Consider the following 21228-nt stretch of genomic DNA (forward strand, 5'->3'; position numbering starts at 1 on the left):
CCTTACTACACCCTGTACAAGTCTATCTACACCCCAGCTACACCCTGTACAAGACTATCTACACCCCAGCCACACCCTGTACAAGTCTATCTACACCCTTACTACACCCTGTACAAGTCTATCTACACCCTTACTACACCCTGTACAAGTCTATCTACACCCTTACTGCACCCTGTACAAGTCTATCTACACCCCAGCTACACCCTGTACAAGTCTATCTACACCCTTACTACACCCTGTACAAGTCTATCTACACTCCAGCTACACCCTGTACAAGTCTATCTACACCCTCACTACACCCTGTACAAGTCTATCTACACCCTTACTACACCCTGTACAAGTCTATCTACACCCTCACTACACCCTGTACAAGTCTATCTACACCCCAGCTACACCCTGTACAAGTCTATCTACACCCTCACTACACCCTGTACAAGTCTATCTACACCCCAGCTACACCCTGTACAAGTCTATCTACACCCTTACTGCACCCTGTACAAGTCTATCTACACCCCAGCTACACCCTGTACAAGTCTATCTACACCCCAGCTCCACCCTGTACAAGTCTATCTACACCCTTACTACACCCTGTACAAGTCTATCTACACCCTTACTGCACCCTGTACAAGTCTATCTACACCCCAGCTACACCCTGTACAAGTCTATCTACACCCTTACTGCACCCTGTACAAGTCTATCTACACCCCAGCTACACCCTGTACAAGTCTATCTACACCCTTACTACACCCTGTACAAGTCTATCTACACCCCAGCTACACCCTGTACAAGTCTATCTACACCCTCACTACACCCTGTACAAGTCTATCTACACCCTTACTACACCCTGTACAAGTCTATCTACACCCTCACTACACCCTGTACAAGTCTATCTACACCCCAGCTACACCCTGTACAAGTCTATCTACACCCTCACTACACCCTGTACAAGTCTATCTACACCCCAGCTACACCCTGTACAAGTCTATCGACACCCTTACTGCACCCTGTACAAGTCTATCTACACCCCAGCTACACCCTGTACAAGTCTATCTACACCCTTACTACACCCTGTACAAGTCTATCTACACCCCAGCTACACCCTGTACAAGTCTATCTACACCCTCACTACACCCTGTACAAGTCTATCTACACCCCAGCTACACCCTGTACAAGTCTATCGACACCCTTACTGCACCCTGTACAAGTCTATCTACACCCCAGCTCCACCCTGTACAAGTCTATCTACACCCCAGCTACACCCTGTACAAGTCTATCTACACCCTTACTACACCCTGTACAAGTCTATCTACACCCTTACTGCACCCTGTACAAGTCTATCTACACCCCAGCTACACCCTGTACAAGTCTATCTACACCCTCACTACACCCTGTACAAGTCTATCTACACCCCAGCTACACCCTGTACAAGTCTATCTACACCCTTACTGCACCCTGTACAGGTCTTATCTACACCCCAGCTACACCCTGTACAAGTCTATCTACACCCTCACTACACCCTGTACAAGTCTATCTACACCCCAGCTACACCCTGTACAAGTCTATCTACACCCTTACTGCACCCTGTACAAGTCTATCTACACCCCAGCTACACCCTGTACAAGTCTATCTACACCCTTACTGCACCCTGTACAAGTGTATCTACACCGCAGCTACACCATGTACAAGTCTATCTACACCCTTACTGCACCCTGTACAAGTCTATCTACACCCTTACTACACCCTGTACAAGTCTATCTACACCCCAGCTACACCCTGTACAAGTCTATCTACACCCTTACTGCACCCTGTACAAGTATATCTACACCCCAGCTACACACTGTACAAGTCTATCTACACCCTAGCTACACCCTGTACAAGTTTATCTACACCCTCACTACACCCTGTACAAGTCTATCTACACCCCAGCTACACCCTGTACAAGTCTTATCTACACCCCAGCTACACCCTGTACAAGTCTATCTACACCCTCACTACACCCTGTACAAGTCTATCTACACCCCAGCTACACCCTGTACAAGTCTATCTACACCCTTACTACACCCTGTACAAGTCTATCTACACCCTTACTACACCCTGTACAAGTCTATCTACACCCCAGCTACACCCTGTACAAGTCTATCTACACCCATACTGCACCCTGTACAAGTCTATCTACACCCTTACTACACCCTGTACAAGTCTATCTACACCCTTACTACACCCTGTACAAGTCTATCTACACCCCAGCTACACCCTGTACAAGTCTATCTACACCCTCACTACACCCTGTACAAGTCTATCTACACCCTTACTGCACCCTGTACAAGTGTATCTACACCCCAACTACACCCTGTACAAGTCTATCTACACCCGCACTACACCCTGTACAAGTCTATCTACACCCTTACTACACCATGTACAAGTCTTCTATCTACACCCCGCTGAACTCCATATCCTATACGTACACCCCCTACTACACTCTCTACACTCTCTACACTCTCTACACGGTCTACTGCACTCTGCACTTGACGTGACCTGTGTTTGAAGTTACGTGTATATGACGTAATGATGTTTGTGATCTGTTTGCAGGAGTTTAGGTGTTCATAACTCTAAAGTGAGATCACTAACTCTTGACTCATGGGAACCTGAACTACTCAAGGTGAGAGTCACATGACCTGAAGAGTCACATGACCTGAAGAGTCACATGACCTGAGTGGGGTGCTTCAGGTCTTTGTGTCTGTGTTGCAGCTGATGTGTGAGCTGGGAAATGGAGTCATGAATCAGATCTACGAGGCCCGCAGAGCAGAACTGGGCTGGAGGAAACCAACACCTGGAGACTCCAGGTAGAGAGGCCGCCCCTCTGCCCCGCCTCCCCCCTCTGACCCGCCTCCTCCCTCTGCCCTGCCTCCTCTCTCTGCCCCGCCTCCCCACTCTGACCCGCCTCCTCCCTCTGCCCTGCCTCCTCTCTCTGCCCCACCTCCCCCCTCTGCCCCGCCTACCCCTCTGACCCGCCTCCTCCCTCTGCCCCGCCTACCCCTCTGACCCGCCTCCTCCCTCTGCCCCGCCTACCCCTCTGACCCGCCTCCTCACGTGGGAGGTGTTAGCGTGATTAACGGGGGGGTTTCTGTGGCCCCAGGCAGGAGATCGAGGCGTACATCCGTGCCAAGTACGTAGACAGAAGGTTCGTGCAGAAGCTGGGTTCCCAGGAGCAGAGGTCAAAGGTCATGGTCCTGAGTAAACAGGACAAGCGCCTAAAGGGGAGTGTGGAGTTCCTGCCCCCCCGCCCGCCCCCGCCCACTCCGAAATTCCGTGCCACCTCAAGTATCTCAGGTGGGTTTACCTGTTGAACGCAGACCTGAGGTGAAGAATGTTCTGGAAAAACTCTGACCTGCTTGCTTTTGAGGCTGTTCCACCCCTGCTTTTGCTGGACTAATGCTTCTCTGCTCTCAGTCTGACATTTTATCCTCTTATTCCACACATTCTTTCTTTATCTCTCTCTCTCTTTCTTTCTCTCTCTTTCTCTCTCTCTCTCTCTCTATTTCTTTCTCTCTCTTTCTCTCTCTCTCTCTCTTTCTCTCTCTCTCTCTCTAATGATGCTTTTGGCTTCTCTGACTCTCATTCCTCACCATGCTCTGGCTGTAATAGCACCCTCTAGTGGCCAAGAGGCGCGGCGTGACTCACTTTTCTGCCCCGATGAGCTTGATTCTCTCTTCTCCTACTTTGACACATCTTCAAAACTACGCAGCTGTAAGTACTGGATCCTGGTTCTGGAGTTACCCGCTAGGGGTGAATTCCTCGGGGCATTAGGGGCATTTGCATTCAGCGTTTAGCAGGTTGGGCATTAGGTGGTGTTGGGGATAAGAGTTCAGGGTTTAATGGGACAAGTGGGGTTTAGTGTTCAGGGTTTAGCAGGTTGGGTATGTGGGGTTTGCAGGTTAGTGTTCAGGGTTTAAGTGTTTTAGGGTTTTGGGCAGATAATCAGTTCCACAAAACACACTTTCTTTTCTCGTTTTCCACTAAACTCAGCTCTACCCTAAGAGTTCACTAAACCATGGAAACTGTTTCGTCTTTCCATAGTCACTGTGTAGACTTTGCAGACTGTGTAGACTGTAAACTATGCAGACTGTGTAGACTGTAGACTATGCAGACTGGGTAGACTGTAGTCTATGCAGACTGTGTAGACTGTAGACTATGCAGACTGGGTAGACTGTAGACTATGCAGACTGTGTAGACTGTAGACTATGCAGACTGGGTAGACTGTAGTCTATGCAGACTGTGTAGACTGTAGACTATGCAGACTGGGTAGACTGTAGACTATGCAGACTGGGTAGACTGTAGACTATGCAGACTGTGTAGACTGTAGACTATGCAGACTGGGTAGACTGTAGTCTATGCAGACTGGGTAGACTGTAGACTATGCAGACTGTGTAGACTGTATACTATGCAGACTGGGTAGACTGTAGACTATGCCGACTGTGTAGACTGTTCTGGTCTAGTTCTGTCAAACAGACACCTTTGATCTGTGTGTCTGAACATGTGTGCACATGTGAGCATGAGCCTGATGTCAGAGCTGTGATGGCATGCTGGTGTGATTGGCCACTGCTGCTGTAATGGCTCCTGATTGGCTAGTGCTGGTGTACTGGCTCCTGATTGGCCAGTGGTAGTGTAACTGATGTTGATGTAAATGTTGTTTACGGCACAGTGAAGAGTGAGGACAGTGGGATCCGCCCCAGCACTGAGGGCAGCGAGACGATGACCTCCACGACCTCCAGCACCAGCCTGAGCGAAGCAGGTGCGACCTCTGGCCCTTGATCCCTGACCTCTAACCCTAACCCAACAGTTTTGCATTTCTCGAGTAATGAAGCATCCGTGCTGAACGAGAGCCGAGCTGGGCGGCCACATTGTAGCCCCGCCCCTAACCACATCCCCTCCGTGTTTCAGAGCTGCAGAAATCCGAGTCCCTGGCCCCGCCCACCCAGCGGGAGGCGGAGTTCTGCCCGAGTCTGCTGCTCTACTGGACCTCGCGTGCGGGCAGCCTGCCGGACATGGCCGAGGCCGTCGCCCTGGGCGCCGACGTCAACTGGGCCAATCAAGAGGAGCAGCAGCGAACGCCCCTCCTACAGGCCGTGCAGGGCGTGAGTGGAGCTGCCCCTCCCACATGCCCCCAGGGTCCTACTGTCCCTCATACGCAGACTAGACTTTACACAGAAAAGCATAAACAAAAAGTTATTAAACTTAGTGCTACAACGATTAAAGTTTTGAGGTTATGGGTTGCAATAAGATTCAGAACAACAGGTCTGTGTTCCCATCACGTGTGATGTGTGTTGGTTGTGTGCAGGGTTCACTGGTCACGTGTGATGTGTATTGGTTGTGTGCAGGGTTCACTGGTCACGTGTGATGTGTATTGGTTGTGTGCAGGGTTCACTGGTCACGTGTGAGTTCCTACTGCAGAACGCTGCAAATGTTGACCAACCAGACGCTCGTGGAAGAGGACCGCTACACCACGCCACCCTGCTGGGACACACAGGGTACACACACACACACACACACACACACACACACACACACACACACACACAGCCTAGTTAAGGCACACAGTGTACACTACACACACACACACACACAAACACACACACACACACACACACACACACACACACACACACACACACACACAGCCTAGTTAAGGCACACGGGGTACACAAACACACACACACATTACTCTGACGGGACACACAGCAGACACTACACACTCAGTATCTCAGTACTGATTTTTCTATCTGTACTGATTTCTAATGTGTGCTGATATGTGTCTGTTCTGATCACTGTGCTAATCTCTCTGTCTGTATTTATCTCTGTCTGATTTCTCAGATTTCAGTCTTCAAGTCTTTCAGAAACTCACAAAAGATTGACATTATTTAATCTCTCTGTCCTGATCTCTCTGTGCTGGTCTCCCTGTGCTGGTCTCTCTCTCTCTTGACCCCAGGCAGGTGTGTCTCTTCCTGAAGCGTGGAGCACAGCAGGGCGCCTTAGACATGGACAACAGGAACCCTCTGTCCATCGCCGTAGAAGCAGCCAACGCAGACATCGTTACGCTGTATGACTCACACACACACACACACACACACACACACACACACACACACACACCCTTTTGTCATACCATATTAATGAGGGATACATTAATTGAAAGCAAAGGAGAAAGAATACTCACTCTAAACCACAGCTGTAAATGGTGCTAAAGCTCAGGAAAGCTGTTGTCATTTTCTATCTGTGCTTTGTTTAATCCTGGTTGTTTCTCCCAAACACACACACACACACACACACACACCCTCTCTCTCTCCCCCCAGGTTGCGTCTAGCTAAGATGAATGAGGAGATGAGGGACTCGGAGGCCCAGCCGGGTCAGTTCTCCTCTCAGAACCACACAGAACAGCAGTACAGGAGGTGCATACAGGAGTTCATCACCCAGGAGCTGGACGAAGCCTAGCCAAGCCCCACGCAGCTCTGACCACACACCACCACCATAACACCTTCACACCGCACACCACACACAACCCCCATAACACCCCCACACCACACACCGCCCCCAAAACACCCCCACATCACACACCGCCCCAGCACAGCACTGACCGCACACTACCCCCATAACACCTCCACACCACACACCGCCCCCAAAACACCCCCACATCACACACCGCCCCAGCACAGCACTGACCGCACACTACCCCCATAACACCTCCACACCACACACCACACACTACCCCCATAACACCCCCACACCACACACTACCACCATAACACCCTCATACCACACACCGCCCAGCACAGCTCTGACCACACACCACCACCATAACACCCCCACACCACACACCGTGTGTTTTTATAATTCTCCATCTTGAAGGTGTTTGTGTGAGGCTAACCGCGGGGGCGGGGCTTTGGTGCTTTCTAATCTCACTTCCAATCAGATTTACGTTAGGAGCTCTGTAGTCTTCCTGATCCATTCTTGCCATTGTCTCGTGGTGCGGTTGTAGCTACAACACTTCACATGGTGCGGTTGTAGCTACACCACTTCACATGGTGCGGTTGTAGCTACAACACTTCACATGGTGCGGTTGTGGCTACAACACTTCACATGGTGCGGTTGTAGCTACAACACTCCACATGGTGCGGTTGTAGCTACAACACTTCACATGGTGCGGTTGTGGCTACACCACTTCACATGGTGCGGTTGTGGCTACACCACTTCACATGGTGCGGTTGTAGCTACACCACTTCACATGGTGCGGTTGTAGCTACAACACTTCACATGGTGCGGTTGTAGCTACAACACTCCACATGGTGCGGTTGTAGCTACAACACTTCACATGGTGCGGTTGTGGCTACACCACTTCACATGGTGCGGTTGTAGCTACAACACTTCACATGGTGCGGTTGTAGCTACAACACTTCACATGGTGCGGTTGTAGCTACAACACTTCACATGGTGCGGTTGTGGCTACACCACTGATATCTTTCACACTGTGTATATGAATGGGGTGTGAGCTGCTCCCCTGAGCTGGTTTGACTGAGCTGGTTTGACTGAGCTGGTTTGACTGAGCTGCTCCCCTGAGCTGGTTTGACTGAGCTGGTTTGACTGAGCTGGTTTGATTGAGCTGGTTTGACTGAGCTGGTTTACATCTGAGAATGGGGGAATCTCCTGGGATCTGGTCTTTGCATACACATGAACTATTCAGTCGTACGAAAATGTTTTTTTAGGTTAATAAATTAACATCTGTGAATAAAATAAAAATTGAAACTGAGGTATACATTTTTAAACACTACCTCACAAGTCCATGTTTCATTTTGGGACCAGATGACATAAAAAAAAAAAAAAAAAGTTTTTATTTTAAAAGATTTTTTCAGACCTGTACACATGTGTACACAGGGCCAGTGTGATTGTGCCATAGGCCTAGAAAGTGCGTGTGTGTGTGTGTGTGTGTGTGTGTTTGTGTGTGTGTTTGTGTGTGTGTGTGTGTGTGTGTGTGTGTGTGTGTGTGTGTGTGTGTGTGTGTGTGTGTGTGTGTGTGTGTGTGATGATGGGAAGAGACACAGTGTTAGTCATATAGGACTTGATCACCTTTCTGATCACAGCTCCAGAACTCCCAGTGCAAACAGCAGAACACTATATAATACAATAAAATGAAGATACACTGTATGTATTAAAATATCGCTAGCTGAAATGTTGCTGTATCTATTTAATGCTACAAACCTTCATAACCAAGTGAACAAATATCATTGAGTTCAAAGCGTGCTTTCTCATTCTCACAGCCACTTATTTTAAGGATCAAGTATTTTATTTTTTATTCTTGAAAGCAAATCTGTTTTTCTACCTGGAAAAATGTGTCTTTTTAATATGCATTTATTTCACGCCTTAAAAGAGGTTATGTTGTGAAGGAAAGAGAGTTTGGGGTTATGGCCTGTGTTTGCGTACATCAGAGACTGGACTGGTCTGATCTTGACGTCACGCGAGCCCTGAGAGACGTCTACATCAAGGCAGGTCTACATCTGCTTCAAGGCTGGACTACATCTCAGCTCGTTTTTCTGTTTGAGTTCTTGCGCGGTCCTGGTGCTCTACAAGCCCACCGTGCAGCTGTAATCAGACGGCGTCGGACTCTACCAGCATTCCGCATCAGACACTGTAGTCATGGTCTGATACCAGTCTGACAGTGGAGCATGCATCTGAGCCACACCCTCTGTATGTGACACCACCCCCAATACAGAGCCCCGCCTACTTACTCACAAACCCCTCCCCCTTTTGCTACTGTCCCATGATAAGTTAATCATCGTTTAACACATTTCTATTGCCGTTCTGATGAGTTTCCTTGTGTAGCCTGATGGTTCTGAGAACTTCTTCACTGTGTTATTTTGACTGTACTGGCCTTGGGACAGTGTTCACCCTGCAAGCCTGAGGCATTTTACAGAAGCACATGACCCATGTGGAACTCTCTCAAAATATTTAACCAGGTGACCTTCTTATCCCAGATTATCCTCCTTCACACACCTGTTAATATGTGCAAGGGAAGATAACTGTATTTAACTGTTTAACTGTATTTAAGCCCTGTCTGTCTGTCTGTCTGTATGTCTGTCTGTCAGGTCTTAAGATGTGTACTCCAGACACTGGTATTCTAGGTTTGATTGGCACTGTTTTGATTTTCTATGATACACTGCTGGGCTGTATTTTCTGTGCAGTTCTGTGTATAGTGTTTGGTGTGTTTCATTTATGAGAAATGTTTTAAAATTAATTTGTAATGCATTCATTTTCTTTTTGTATAGAGCTGGAACAACTAGCCGGTTACAGGCTGGAGTTGAGCAGTAGGTTGAAGTGAAAGGCTGTGGTCTCGTTCCTGTAACCTCCGACACTAGGGTTCAGCTCGGGGTTTAGGGCACCTATTTCACTAGGGGGAGTGAGGAGATTGATCCGATTGTTACATTTCACAAGATATTCAGTGCAGATAAAACATGCTGAGTTATTGGAACTGGACCCAGCTGTAGATTCAGTGCACTGAAGGAACTACCACTCAACATTCATCACGGTGCTGCTAAGGGTTTGGAGAGGATGTGTGTGTGTGTGTGTGTGTGTGTGTGTGTGTGTGTGTGTGTGTGTGTGTGTGTGTGTGTGTGTGTGTGTGTGTGTATGTGTGTGCGTGCGTGAGTGTGTGTGTCCACAGCTTGTGCCTCTGTCTGCACTGTAAATACATCTTTGGTTAACGCTGTGTCTGGTTGTCTTCTGTCTTCTGTCCTTTTTCGTCTGTTTTCTGCTGCTCTGCTTCTGGTGGTCCGGGTCTCACGCCCTGCACCAGGGTGTCCATGAGATAAATCTGACCCGCACGCAATTTTTTAACGATTCTTAAGTAACTACGTTTTTATATTATTAAATTTAATTAGTTGTATTATTATATTAATACTCAGTATCCTGTAATGAATGCTATATGAATAACGACTAATTGAATACTGTCCTGAGGTGTCCTGCTCTGTGTCCCATCTCATTCCATTGTTCAGAACAGGATAAATCTCACCTGTAGGAGAAATCCCTCCGTTCCTCAGGAGACGGAGAGTTCTCAGTAGATTCAGTCCCCCTGTTGAAGACGTGCTGTCTTCACACAGATCCTGAGCTGAACTGAGAGACGACCAGTTATGTGAACATAATACCTCTTCTCAAAATGGGTTAATGAATGTTAATGACCAACTACTACATTTGTCAGTGATGATCACCTTTAGTCCAGAGGACACGCAGCAGTTGGACAGTTAGTGGCTGTGAGACCTGGACCTGCTTGGCCACCTGCTGCTGCTGCTGCGTGTTTTTGATGTCTGGTTCTTCCACTCTGAGGTATCTTTCACTCTGAGGTATCTTCCACTCTGAGGTATCTTCCACTCTGAGGTATCTTTCTTCTCTGAGGTATCTTCCACTCTGAGGTATCTTTCTTCTCTGCTCGTCTTTCCTCTCTGTTTTCTACGCTGCACGTGTGATCCATGTGCTGGGATGGATTATCTCTGGGATGTTTGTGAACTTCACACAGACTAAGAGCTCCAGGATTCAAACTGGCATATAAAAGCTGAATAATACATTTGACCCGAAGCTCAGTAAAGCTGCTAGTATGTGGGGGTCCAGAGTTCTTAGTGAGGTCTTGATATGTGAGGTGTCTGCGTAATAGAAAAGAATTTCTATTTGACATCATTTTGTATGAAGTTTAACCACTAACTGCGTATAGAAAATTATCCTGCAGTAACTACTATTAGTGTAAATACTATTATACCATATGTGTGTTAGTATGTGTGTGTGTGTCAGTGTGTGCGTGTGTGTGTGTGCATACAGTTGGACATAACTGATAAGACATAACAGATACTCCTCGCCCACAGGAGTTTGTACAACCTCTTTCCCCTCAGGGTCAAAGAGACAGTCTAATAATGTTTTCATTAGCTGTCGTTGAAATGTTTGTATGACAGCATATGTGTGGTTTAGTCCAACATCTTTCAGTGTATTTAGACATTTTGTCCTCTCGTTTCTATCTTGTTAACATAACCTACACAATTTTTTAATTAAAATAATTTAACAAACGTTTTTGGCTCTAGTACGTTTTGATTATAAAACTGACTGCAGTATTGCGCTCACATTTTTAAAAACATTTGGAAGTTTCTATTTGATAAACGTGTAGTTCCGCGGGGACGCGACAGAGGTCGCTGCAGGGCTGCGTGTCGCTCCACGCGTTCCGGATACAGTCGTGGTGTGTGTCTTTTTTTTTTACCCGCACGGCGCGCCGTAGCTTCCTGACGACGGCGCCATCATGGCGGGCAGAGCAGGCAGACAGAGCCGGAGCGGAGCCAGGAAAGCGGGCGCGGAGCAAGAGGAGGAGGAGCAGCCGCTGCAGGCGGTGCTGGTGGCGGACAGCTTCAACCGGAGGTTCTTCCCGGTGTCCAAGGACCAGCCGAGGGTGAGACGAGCCGCGTTAATGACGGACGGTCGCAGCTTTTGTTGTAGTAGTAGTAGGGGGGGACCGTGGGCGCGCTCGTGTCTCGCGCTCTGACTCGTGCGCGCGCTCGTGCTCGCGCGCTGTGTCTCTCCTTCAGGCTCTCCTGCCTTTGGCCAACGTCTCCATGATCGACTACACCTTGGAGTTCCTCACGTCCACGGGGGTCCAGGAGACGTTTGTCTTCTGCTGCTGGATGTCCAACAAGATTAAAGACCACCTTCTGTGAGGACACGCCTCTCATGGGACGACCTTTGACCCCCTGTCTGTGTAGACCTGCTGTCTGAGACTCGTGTGTGTGTGTGTTTGTCCCCTCGCAGGAAGTCCAAATGGTGCCGTCCCACCTCCCCCAACACGGTCCACATCATCACCTCCGACCTCTACCGGTCCCTGGGGGACGTCCTGAGGGACGTGGACGCCAAGTCTTTGGTCCGCTCGGACTTCGTCCTGGTGTACGGGGACGTGGTGTCCAACGTGGACCTGTCTCGGCCGCTGCAGGAGCACAGGTGAGGGAGTCGGTCCTGGCGTTGGCGTGTCGGGTGCACAGGTGAGCTCGCTGACGTGTGGTGTGGTCGTCTCCTCACAGACTCCGCCGTAAGATGGAGAAGAACGTCTCCGTGATGACCATGATCTTCAAGGAGTCCTCGCCTGGACACAGGACACGCTGCGACGAGGACGACATCATCGTTGCCATGGACAGCAAGAGCAAACGTGTGCTTCACTATCAGAAGACACAGGGTCTGAAGAAGCTTCAGTTCCCCATGGTACTACACCTGTCCACTGGGCTACACCTGTCCACTGGGCTACACCTGTCCACTGGGCTACACCTGTAGACTGGGCTACACCTGTCCACTGAGCTACACCTGTAGACTGGGCTACCACCGTAACTACTGAACTCCACAGCTACAGTGCTGGTCTAGCACCATGTGTGAGTTCACTAGAGTTGCGTTGATGAACGTGTTAGCAGCGTAGAGCCCGTGTCAGTCGCAGGGGTGAAGTGGCGTTTGTAAGGTGTAAGATAAGCTGGTTCTTGTAGCTCATGCCCAGACTAGGTAGGGAACTGCATGAAATACGTTTAACCTTTGTACCTTTTTTGCAGAATATTTTCCACAGTGGAAGTAATGAGTTTGAAATCCGTCACGATCTGCTGGACTGTCATGTCAGCATCTGTTCGCCACAGGTCATTACTTCATATTCCTGTTCTCCCTCAAGCTCGTGGTGTTTGGAATGAGTCCCTGTGTTCAGTATCTGATCGTTTTTACAGGTAGCTGAACTGTTCACTGACAATTTTGACTACCAGACCAGGAACGACTTTGTTCGTGGGATTCTGGTCAGTGAGGAGGTGAGTCCTGATGTGTCTCCGTTTCTCGATCTGCACGTGTTGTCCTCCGCTAGTTCTCCTGGGGTTTCTCACTGAAGTGTTCAGGTCTGTGACTGTTCAGGTCTGTGACTGTTCAGGTCTGTGACTGTTCAGGTCTGTGACTGTGGTTTCTGCCGCCTGCTCTCAGATCCTGGGGAACCAGATTCACATGTACGTCAGCCAGGACGGTTATGGAGCGCGCGTCTCCAACCTGCTGATGTACGACGCCGTGTCCTCCGACCTGATTCGCCGCTGGGTGTATCCCATCACCCCAGAGGCCAACTTTGCCGACGAGGAGGGGCGGAGCTGTACGCACTCCCGCCACAACGTGTACCGCGAGCAGGGCGTCGGCCTCGGGCACGGCAGCCTGACGGAGGAGAACGTGCTGATTGGCCGAAACACCCTGATTGGCGCCAACTGCAGCATATCCAACACCGTCATCGGTGCCGACTGCATCATCGGTACCTCCTCATACCGACACAGTCAGCAGTTCTGTGTTGTCCTGGAAACTGCAGCGCAACAATCGCTCTCCACTGATTGGCCCTTCGCTGTTTCCTAGGTGACGGAGTGGTGTTGGACCGAGCGTACATATGGAACAACGTCCGGATCGCCAACAACGTGACGGTTCGTCAGTCGCTCATCTGTGACGGTGTGGAGGTGAAACAGGGTGTCACGCTCAACGAACAGTGCGTCCTCGCCTACAACGTAAGAGTCCCAACATGGCGATGATTAAAGAAATGCTCGAGGGTCTAGATTTGTGTGGGTGTTTTGTTGTGTAGTTTTGTTAGTTTGCTGGTGTATGTGGAGGGTTACGGTGTACGACGCCGTTCTGAGTTGCCTAAGCGCCAATCTTTGCTGTTTTGGTTTGTTACTGGTTTGTTACTGGTCTGTTACTGGTCTGTTGCAGGTTGTAGTGGGGCCCTGCGTGGCTCTCCCAGAGGGCACTGTGGTGTCCATGCACCACCCGGATGAGGAAGAAGAAGAAGACGAAGATGAGTTCCTGAGTGACGACAATGACGTTGCTCTTAGTAAAGACAAGACCAAGCAAAAAGGTAAAACCACCGTCGTACACAGAGTGCTCAGTGTGTGGTGAGTGGTTTAGTGTTTGCTGTGTGTGCAGGTCAGATGTGTGTGCGCAGACTTCCTCATGGTGTGTGTGAGCTGTAAGTGATCTGACTGTTTCAGCGTTCAGCCCAGCTGAAGTTGGACCGGAGGGGCGGGGCTACCTGTGGAAGAGTAACAGTCTCGACGACACAGAGGACGACGAGCTAGTGAAGTGTATCTGGGGTAACACACACACACTCATACACTACACACACTCATACACTACACACACTCATACACTACACACACTCATACACTACACACACTCATACACTACACACACATACACACACACACACCCCGCTCACACGCACCACACACACTCGCACCACACACACCAGGCAATGCATGAGCATCCACAAACACATGAACCATAGTGTGAAGTGTGAAACAGCTTTGTTGCTTTTTTGACATTTTGACAGATGTGTTGCTGTGTGTGTGTGTGTGTGTCTGCAGTGTGGTGTTTGTTGATTGGATGTCTGTGCTGTTCTGTGTGCAGTGAGGTATTTGTTGGTTTGATAGCTGTGTTGCTCTGTGCAGGGTGTGTGTGTGTGTGTGTGTGTGTGTGTGTGTGTGTGTGTGTGTGTGTGTGTGTGTGTGTGTGTGTGTGTGTGTGTTGATGGCTGTGTTGCTCTGTCTGCAGGGTGGTGTGTGTGTGTGTGTTGATGGCTGTGTTGCTCTGTCTGCAGGGTGGTGTGTGTGTGTGTGTGTGTTGATGGCTGTGTTGCTCTGTCTGCAGGGTGGTGTGTGTGTGTGTGTGTTGATGGCTGTGTTGCTCTGTCTGCAGGGTGGTGTGTGTTGTGTGTGTTGATGGCTGTGCTGCTCCGTCTGCAGGGCTTGTACTGAAGCCCGACCCCGACACGGAGAGTGAGAGTGACGGCAGCGAAGGGTCACATGACCCTGGGAGTCGGGCGGAGTCACCCGAGCTGGATGATGTCAAAGGTACATTAATTCTTGTCCAGCGGGGCACAGATGTGCACGGATCCTGGTTATGACAGCTGGTGAGATCTGGTCTGATCTGGTCTGATCTGGTTCAGTGTTTCAGAACGAGGTGCACGGCACCCTCCAGAGGGGCTTGGAGGAGAACATCGGTTTCGATAACCTGGTTCTTGAAATCAACTCGCTGAAGTACGTGGGTCTCGCGTGATTGAGATGTTTCAGACCATAAGAGCTCCGGCCTCCCGCTGGAGCTTTGGCCATGACTGTAACGATCCTTTAATGGTCAATCTTCTGTGCTGGTTGCTAGGTACGCCTACAACATCTCCCTGAAGGAGGTTACGCAGGTTCTCACCAGGGTGGTGCTGGAGTTTCCCTTCCAGCAGCAAGGAGCTCATATCAGCACGGCCCAGTACTCCACCCTCCTGCTGCCAGTGAGTGGACATCCACCCACCTGTACATCCACCCACCTGTACATCCACCCACCCGTACATCCACCCACCCGTACATCCATCCACCCACCCGTACATCCATCCACCCACCCGTACATCCATCCACCCACCCGTACATCCATCCACCCACCCGTACATCCATCCACCCACCCGTACATCCATCCACCCACCCGTACATCCACCCACCCACCCGTACATCCACCCACCCGTATATCCACCCACCCGTACATCCACCCACCCGTACATCCACCCACCCGTACATCCATCCACCCACCCGTACATCCACCCACCCGTACATCCACCCACCCACCCGTACATCCATCCACCCACCCGTACATCCACCCACCCACCCGTACATCCACCCACCCGTATATCCACCCACCCGTACATCCACCCACCCGTACATCCACCCACCCGTACATCCACCCACCCGTACATCCACCCACCCGTACATCCATCCACCCACCCGTACATCCACCCACCCGTACATCCACCCACCCACCCGTACATCCATCCACCCACCCGTACATCCACCCACCCACCCGTACATCCACCCACCCGTATATCCACCCACCCGTACATCCACCCACCCGTACATCCACCCACCCGTACATCCATCCACCCACCCGTACATCCACCCACCCGTACATCCACCCACCCGTACATCCACCCACCCACCCGTACATCCACCCACCCGTACATCCACCCACCCACCCGTACATCCATCCACCCACCCGTACATCCACCCACCCACCCGTACATCCACCCACCCGTATATCCACCCACCCGTACATCCACCCACCCGTACATCCACCCACCCGTACATCCATCCACCCACCCGTACATCCACCCACCCGTACATCCACCCACCCACCCGTACATCCACCCACCCACCCGTACATCCACCCACCCGTATATCCACCCACCTGTACATCACCCATCTAGGGGTGCACGATATGGACTAGAATTGCGATGTGCGATAACATTGTTGGATATCCCAATATCGATGTGAAACACGATAAATTAAGATTAAAATACAGAAATGTAGCGTCTCTCTGAACAGCAGAACGTTAATTTGTTTTGTTTTATACTGTGTAATGAATCCAGAATAATTCCAAATATTTAGCAGGTTTATTCAACAATAGATTAAATCTAAAATTAGGTAACACGTGTACAAGTAATAATAGTGCTAATATTTTGTGCAGTGCAAGGCTGTGTTCTCTCAACATTTAGTAATAATAAATAATAAAACAAATGAATAAATACACAAGTAAATAATAGAAAAATAAGGTTAAAAAATAAATAAAATAAAATACAAACAAAAGCTCTCTTTTCTGGTAATAGCACAAACTTATTATAGCTAGAGCTCAGCATCACAGAAGCAACATAGCCAACATAAACACTGTTGAGTGTGTTCACCTCGCTCTGCCTCTTGCCTACTTACGTCACGTGATCATAGTCTGCAGTGTGAAGAGCTCCCTCTATTGCTGCACGCAGGTGATGCAATTTGAGTTTGCTGTTCAAGGCGTTATTGTGGCTCTTTCGATGTGTTTATCATGAAACCTCATATCGCGATAATGATAAAAATATGATTAATCGTACAGCCCTACATGCATCCATCTGAGCACCCATTCTTCCATACACCTATCCACGTACTCCCCCTGCAACCCTGCAGACGGTGTGTGAGTATCTGAGTGTGTGTGTGTGTGTGTGTGTGTGTGTGTGTTCCCGCAGCTGCTGAAGGAGTGGGCTCCCGTCCTGAAGAACTACGTGAAGCGTGTGCGGGACCATGCCGACTGCCTGGCCTCTCTGGAGGAGTTCTTCCTGGAGCACGAGTCCCACTGGCCTGCCCTCGTCAAGGTGAGCTTCACGCCACTCAACAAAGCCCCACCCACTCCATCCAAAGCTCCGCCAACTCTACACACAGCCCTGCCCACTTTCCCCAAAGTCCCGCCCATTTCTCCTGTCTCATTACCCTAGTTTGAAGACCCACCCTAAGGCCTGCTGTGTCCTGTAATGTGTGTGTGTGTGTGTCTCACAGGTACTGATGAGTATGTACCAGCTGGAGGTTCTTGAGGAGGACGCCATCATGCGCTGGTTCTCCCAGACCTCCACCACGGACAAGAGCCGGCAACTGCGCAAAAACCAGGGGGTATGTGGGAAATGTAGTCCTAGTTTCAGCCTTCATAAGACAGGAGTGAGCAGCTGTAGTCAGAGTAACTCGAGTAAAGCAGAGTGAGAGATGTTGACGTCTTCCTGGAGAGGTTCTATAACATTTAGAGTCTCTATAGCAGGGCCATTCAACTGGCGGCCCGCGGGCCAGAACCGGCCCTTTAATGAATTTGTACTGGCCCGCGGCCAATCTCCCCATAAATAATAATAAATATTTGATAAACCGCCGTAAAAATAAATAACATTTTATTTGCAACATTTTATGACAGTGTCGAAATGTATGTTCGAATTTACGTTCGCGAATTTACGTTTACGTTTTACATTTACGAATTAACGTTCAACAAATTACGTAGTAATGGTGTATTTGTGTTTTGTCTGTGCAGCTGCTGAAGTTCATCCAGTGGTTGGAGGAAGCGGAGGAGTCTTCAGAAGGAGAGGAGTGATAGGGGCGGGGCTGTGAGAGGGGGCGGGGCTGTGAGAGGGGGCGGGGAGAGGAGTGAGGGGGTGGGGCTGCCGTGTTCCTGTTCACTGCTCAACATTTCCACCTGTGTATGTCACCTGGGCTCAGTTCATCCTTGCTCTGTTAGCTTGGTCTGCCCACACACCTGGACCCGCACCTGGTCACCACCACCGCACCTGGACATCTCATTAACATCACGCATCTATACTGCCAATCTGTATCGCCTATCCTGCATGTATAAATGATCACTATAGCTGTTAATATATCCCCAAACCTACAGTTCTATAGAAACTAGACCCATGTCTGCGGTGTTATCGTTGTGTCCATTGGCAGTGTTCTGCAAGTCATCATGGCCTGGGGACATGCCCTTTGACCCTCTGACCTTTGATCTTAGCCAGCATTCCCACAGAGGCCTGTACTGATGGGCCTGTTGAGACCTGGTTTTGGTAACTGGAGGGTGAGACTGGACAGAGTTGTGGGTGGGAGTGGGGTGAGCCTGTACACTAGTGGGTGGGAGTGTGTTGTGATGGGTTTGGAACATAACATGAGCCTGTACACTAGTGGGTGGGAGTGTGTTGTGATGGGTTTGGAATATAACATGAGCCTGTACACTAGTGGGTGGGAGTGTGTTGTGATGGGTTTGGAATATAACATGAGCCTGTACACTAGTGGGTGGGAGTGTGTTGTGATGGGTTTGGAATATAACATGAGCCTGTACACTAGTGGGTGGGAGTGTGTTGTGATGGGTTTGGAATATAACATGAGCCTGTACACTAGTGGATGTTTTTGATGGCTGTAAAACTTATTTAAAAGCTGAAATTAAAAACAACTATGGTGTTTCTTATTTTTAATATTCCTCAGCCGAGCTCACTGTGCTTAGGTGTTTAAAAGAACGAGGACGTTAAGATGGTTGCGGAAAAATCAGTTATTTGCTCGAGTAATATTTTACGCCTGTTTCTCTTTAATGACTTTATTTTTAAATGGATCATTAATCATTTCCCTCAGTGTATGACCAACTGTGGTAGCCACAACCACCAATCAGCATCAAGCCAACTACTTGCTTAAATTAAGATTACAATTCCAGTACAAATATTGACACCTCAACGATGTTATCTGTAAAATACTCTCAAGTGTGTTGCGTGGCTAAGAACAGTCGCAGCGATGACCCCGAAGTTTGAATTATGTTTGAGATCACTGTGGCCTTAAGGCATGGGTTAAAGTTCTCCGTCACTACGACGGATTTCCGTCATTTGAATTTTTTGGGGAAAAAATCCGTCAAATCATAATAAACCACACAGGCGTGCTATCTGTTTTGTGTCCGAAATATGGATGACTGCGGTGTCATTTGATTGACTTGCGGGTCATCCCGCCTTCTGATTTTCGGACATTACGTAGAAAAGTTACCCCCCTCCTGCCTGGGTGATTATACTTTCGCGAGTGACCGTAGCGCGCGACTCCGCACACCTGCACAAACGGCGGAGGCTACTTGGCGCGTCGCATTCTTTGCAGTGTTGTCCGAAACGATATGTGGTAGTATAAAGAAACAGCCCTCAAAAACAGGGGAGGGAACATTCACCTGACCAATTTTAATGTTGCTTTGTGTTTCAGGAAAAAAAGTGCTGGAATTTAGGCTAAATGAACATGCTTGAAATTGTATCTACTTCATTTCACAACAAATATCTGTCTGACTGAACAATTCTCTTGTATTACGTTAACAAATACGAGCCTCTTGTAATTCCAGGACGAAACATGAGAGAAGACGTTAAGATCGGGCGTTTTGAAAATAAACAACCCATAAATAATGTGAATAAAACGCGAATTATTTCGAATCGTTTCGAGTATATGTATAAATATTTAACTTTATTAAGTTTAACGTGCTGGGAAATATTGAAATGGACCTTGAAAGTGACGTACAAGTGTTTTAATTCCACCTTGTAAAGGTGTATGAACCCTGCAAACATGACTTTATTCATTGCGCTGAAGCGCGGCGCGGGCGAAGTGAAGTTACAAAATTCGAGAGGTGCACGACCTCCTCGGTCCCGAGCCGCATAACCGTGTATTCTTCCGCCGCGCACACCAAACACCAAGTTCCGTGTACGACGCACGACGTCGTAATAACCCGGGACCGCCTGTATTTCAGACATCCGAAGAGCTTCAGAGGTAGATGTAAGATAAATTCAGTATTTTATCCTTATTCTGATAAAGTTAAATTTTTATCAGAAATATAAGTGTTTTTTTTTTTTTGAGCCGGTACAGGTGGTCAGACCTTAAGGCGTAATACAAAATCACATAATTTATGTCCTAATAAACCAACACGAAATATTTATTAAATATTTTATATATTTAAACGAACTATAATCATAATAGTTGCAATACTTTTAAACTTTATTGACATAATTTCTTTGAGTTGTCTTGTATCAGATAATTTTAATAACAGTAATAAATAAATAAATAATGAATTAATCATGCCTACACGCCTGTTTTTATCATATTGTGTCTTAATTGTGTTAACAGAATCTTTAGGTTACAGCGTTTTCTCAGAATATTAATAGAAATGTAGTTTTTTTTTTTATTTCACCATAATGATTACCTGACTTATTTATTAATTAATTTAAAGATTAATCATTAAATATTCATTTGTTCATTCTTTTTGAATATTATACTGTCATGTCCATACTATAAAGTGACTACATTTCAAATTTTATTTGAATTTGTAGTGAAATATAGAAGTTATGGATATATATACTGAAGAATCTCTCCACCGATTACAGACTTTTCTTCATTTAGCTTTAATAGTCGAAGAAAAAAGGCGCATTTCTTCCATTTGAAATGTCAACTTTTTTATTTCTAAGCCAGTTTAACATGGATGGTGTTGTTCTGTTTGTATTTAAAAGCTCCATCCAGTGGTGCGATTTAATTTGCCATTTTTGGACATTAAATTTTTTTGTAAGATAAACCAGGTAATCTTACTGCTTATGTTTTTGCGATAGTGAATCTGATAAAAACAAGAGAGCTTCATACCATTTTAAAACTCACCAGGATTCACTAAATTTGACTTGACTTTGACTTTGATCTTTAAACAATGTTCTGGAAGAGGACCCCCAGATAACTCCATTATAAAAACATTTATGTACATTTATAGCTCAGGTGTTGCATTTTGTCGCTTCATAGATTCTCTCTTCTCTCATTACACAGGCTGTTTAGATAAATATACTTTATAAATGTGTTTATTGTGTAG

The 21228-nt window shown here is 48.0% G+C and overlaps 2 protein-coding genes across 7 annotated transcripts in view; both read left to right on the forward strand.

The window, feature by feature from the left end:
* The window catches only part of acap2a (ArfGAP with coiled-coil, ankyrin repeat and PH domains 2a), a 24650-nt gene extending 18079 nt beyond the window's left edge, over positions 1-6571 (forward strand). For 4 of the 6 annotated variants that reach the window (XM_076972364.1, XM_076972360.1, XM_076972362.1 and 1 more), the window contains exons 16-24: positions 2590-2659; positions 2749-2843; positions 3137-3330; positions 3646-3747; positions 4703-4792; positions 4942-5135; positions 5419-5528; positions 5987-6097; positions 6351-6571. In XM_076972364.1, the coding sequence (XP_076828479.1) occupies positions 2590-2659; positions 2749-2843; positions 3137-3330; positions 3646-3747; positions 4703-4792; positions 4942-5135; positions 5419-5528; positions 5987-6097; positions 6351-6489 (1105 nt within the window). In that variant the 3' untranslated portion in view covers positions 6490-6571. The remainder of the gene's footprint in view (positions 1-2589; positions 2660-2748; positions 2844-3136; positions 3331-3645; positions 3748-4702; positions 4793-4941; positions 5136-5418; positions 5529-5986; positions 6098-6350) is intronic. The other 2 variants (XM_076972365.1, XM_076972363.1) reach the window with 1 other exon arrangement.
* A 2261-nt stretch (positions 6572-8832) lies between these two features.
* eif2b5 (eukaryotic translation initiation factor 2B, subunit 5 epsilon) lies at positions 8833-17994 on the forward strand. The gene is made up of 17 exons (XM_076972366.1): positions 8833-9005; positions 11303-11470; positions 11607-11731; positions 11827-12012; positions 12093-12270; positions 12606-12686; positions 12771-12848; positions 13015-13327; positions 13426-13571; positions 13774-13918; positions 14052-14153; positions 14805-14912; positions 15008-15098; positions 15217-15340; positions 17093-17218; positions 17400-17510; positions 17914-17994. The coding sequence occupies exons 1-17, from the start codon at positions 8976-8978 to the stop codon at positions 17971-17973; spliced, it is 2172 nt and encodes a 723-aa protein (XP_076828481.1). The 5' UTR covers positions 8833-8975; the 3' UTR covers positions 17974-17994.
* The last annotated feature ends 3234 nt before the right edge of the window (positions 17995-21228 follow it).

The sequence above is a fragment of the Brachyhypopomus gauderio genome, chromosome 14 (assembly GCF_052324685.1).
Source record: "Brachyhypopomus gauderio isolate BG-103 chromosome 14, BGAUD_0.2, whole genome shotgun sequence".
NCBI lineage: Eukaryota > Metazoa > Chordata > Actinopteri > Gymnotiformes > Hypopomidae > Brachyhypopomus > Brachyhypopomus gauderio.

Excerpts from the sequence above, each read along its gene's own strand:
- eif2b5 (XM_076972366.1), top strand. The coding sequence starts at position 8,976 with ATGTGGAACTCTCTCAAAATATTTAACCAG. Across the intron at positions 12,013-12,092 it reads CGGCCGCTGCAGGAGCACAG|ACTCCGCCGTAAGATGGAGA; the intron begins GTGAGGGAGTCG and ends GTCTCCTCACAG. Across the intron at positions 17,219-17,399 it reads ACTGGCCTGCCCTCGTCAAG|GTACTGATGAGTATGTACCA; the intron begins GTGAGCTTCACG and ends TGTGTCTCACAG.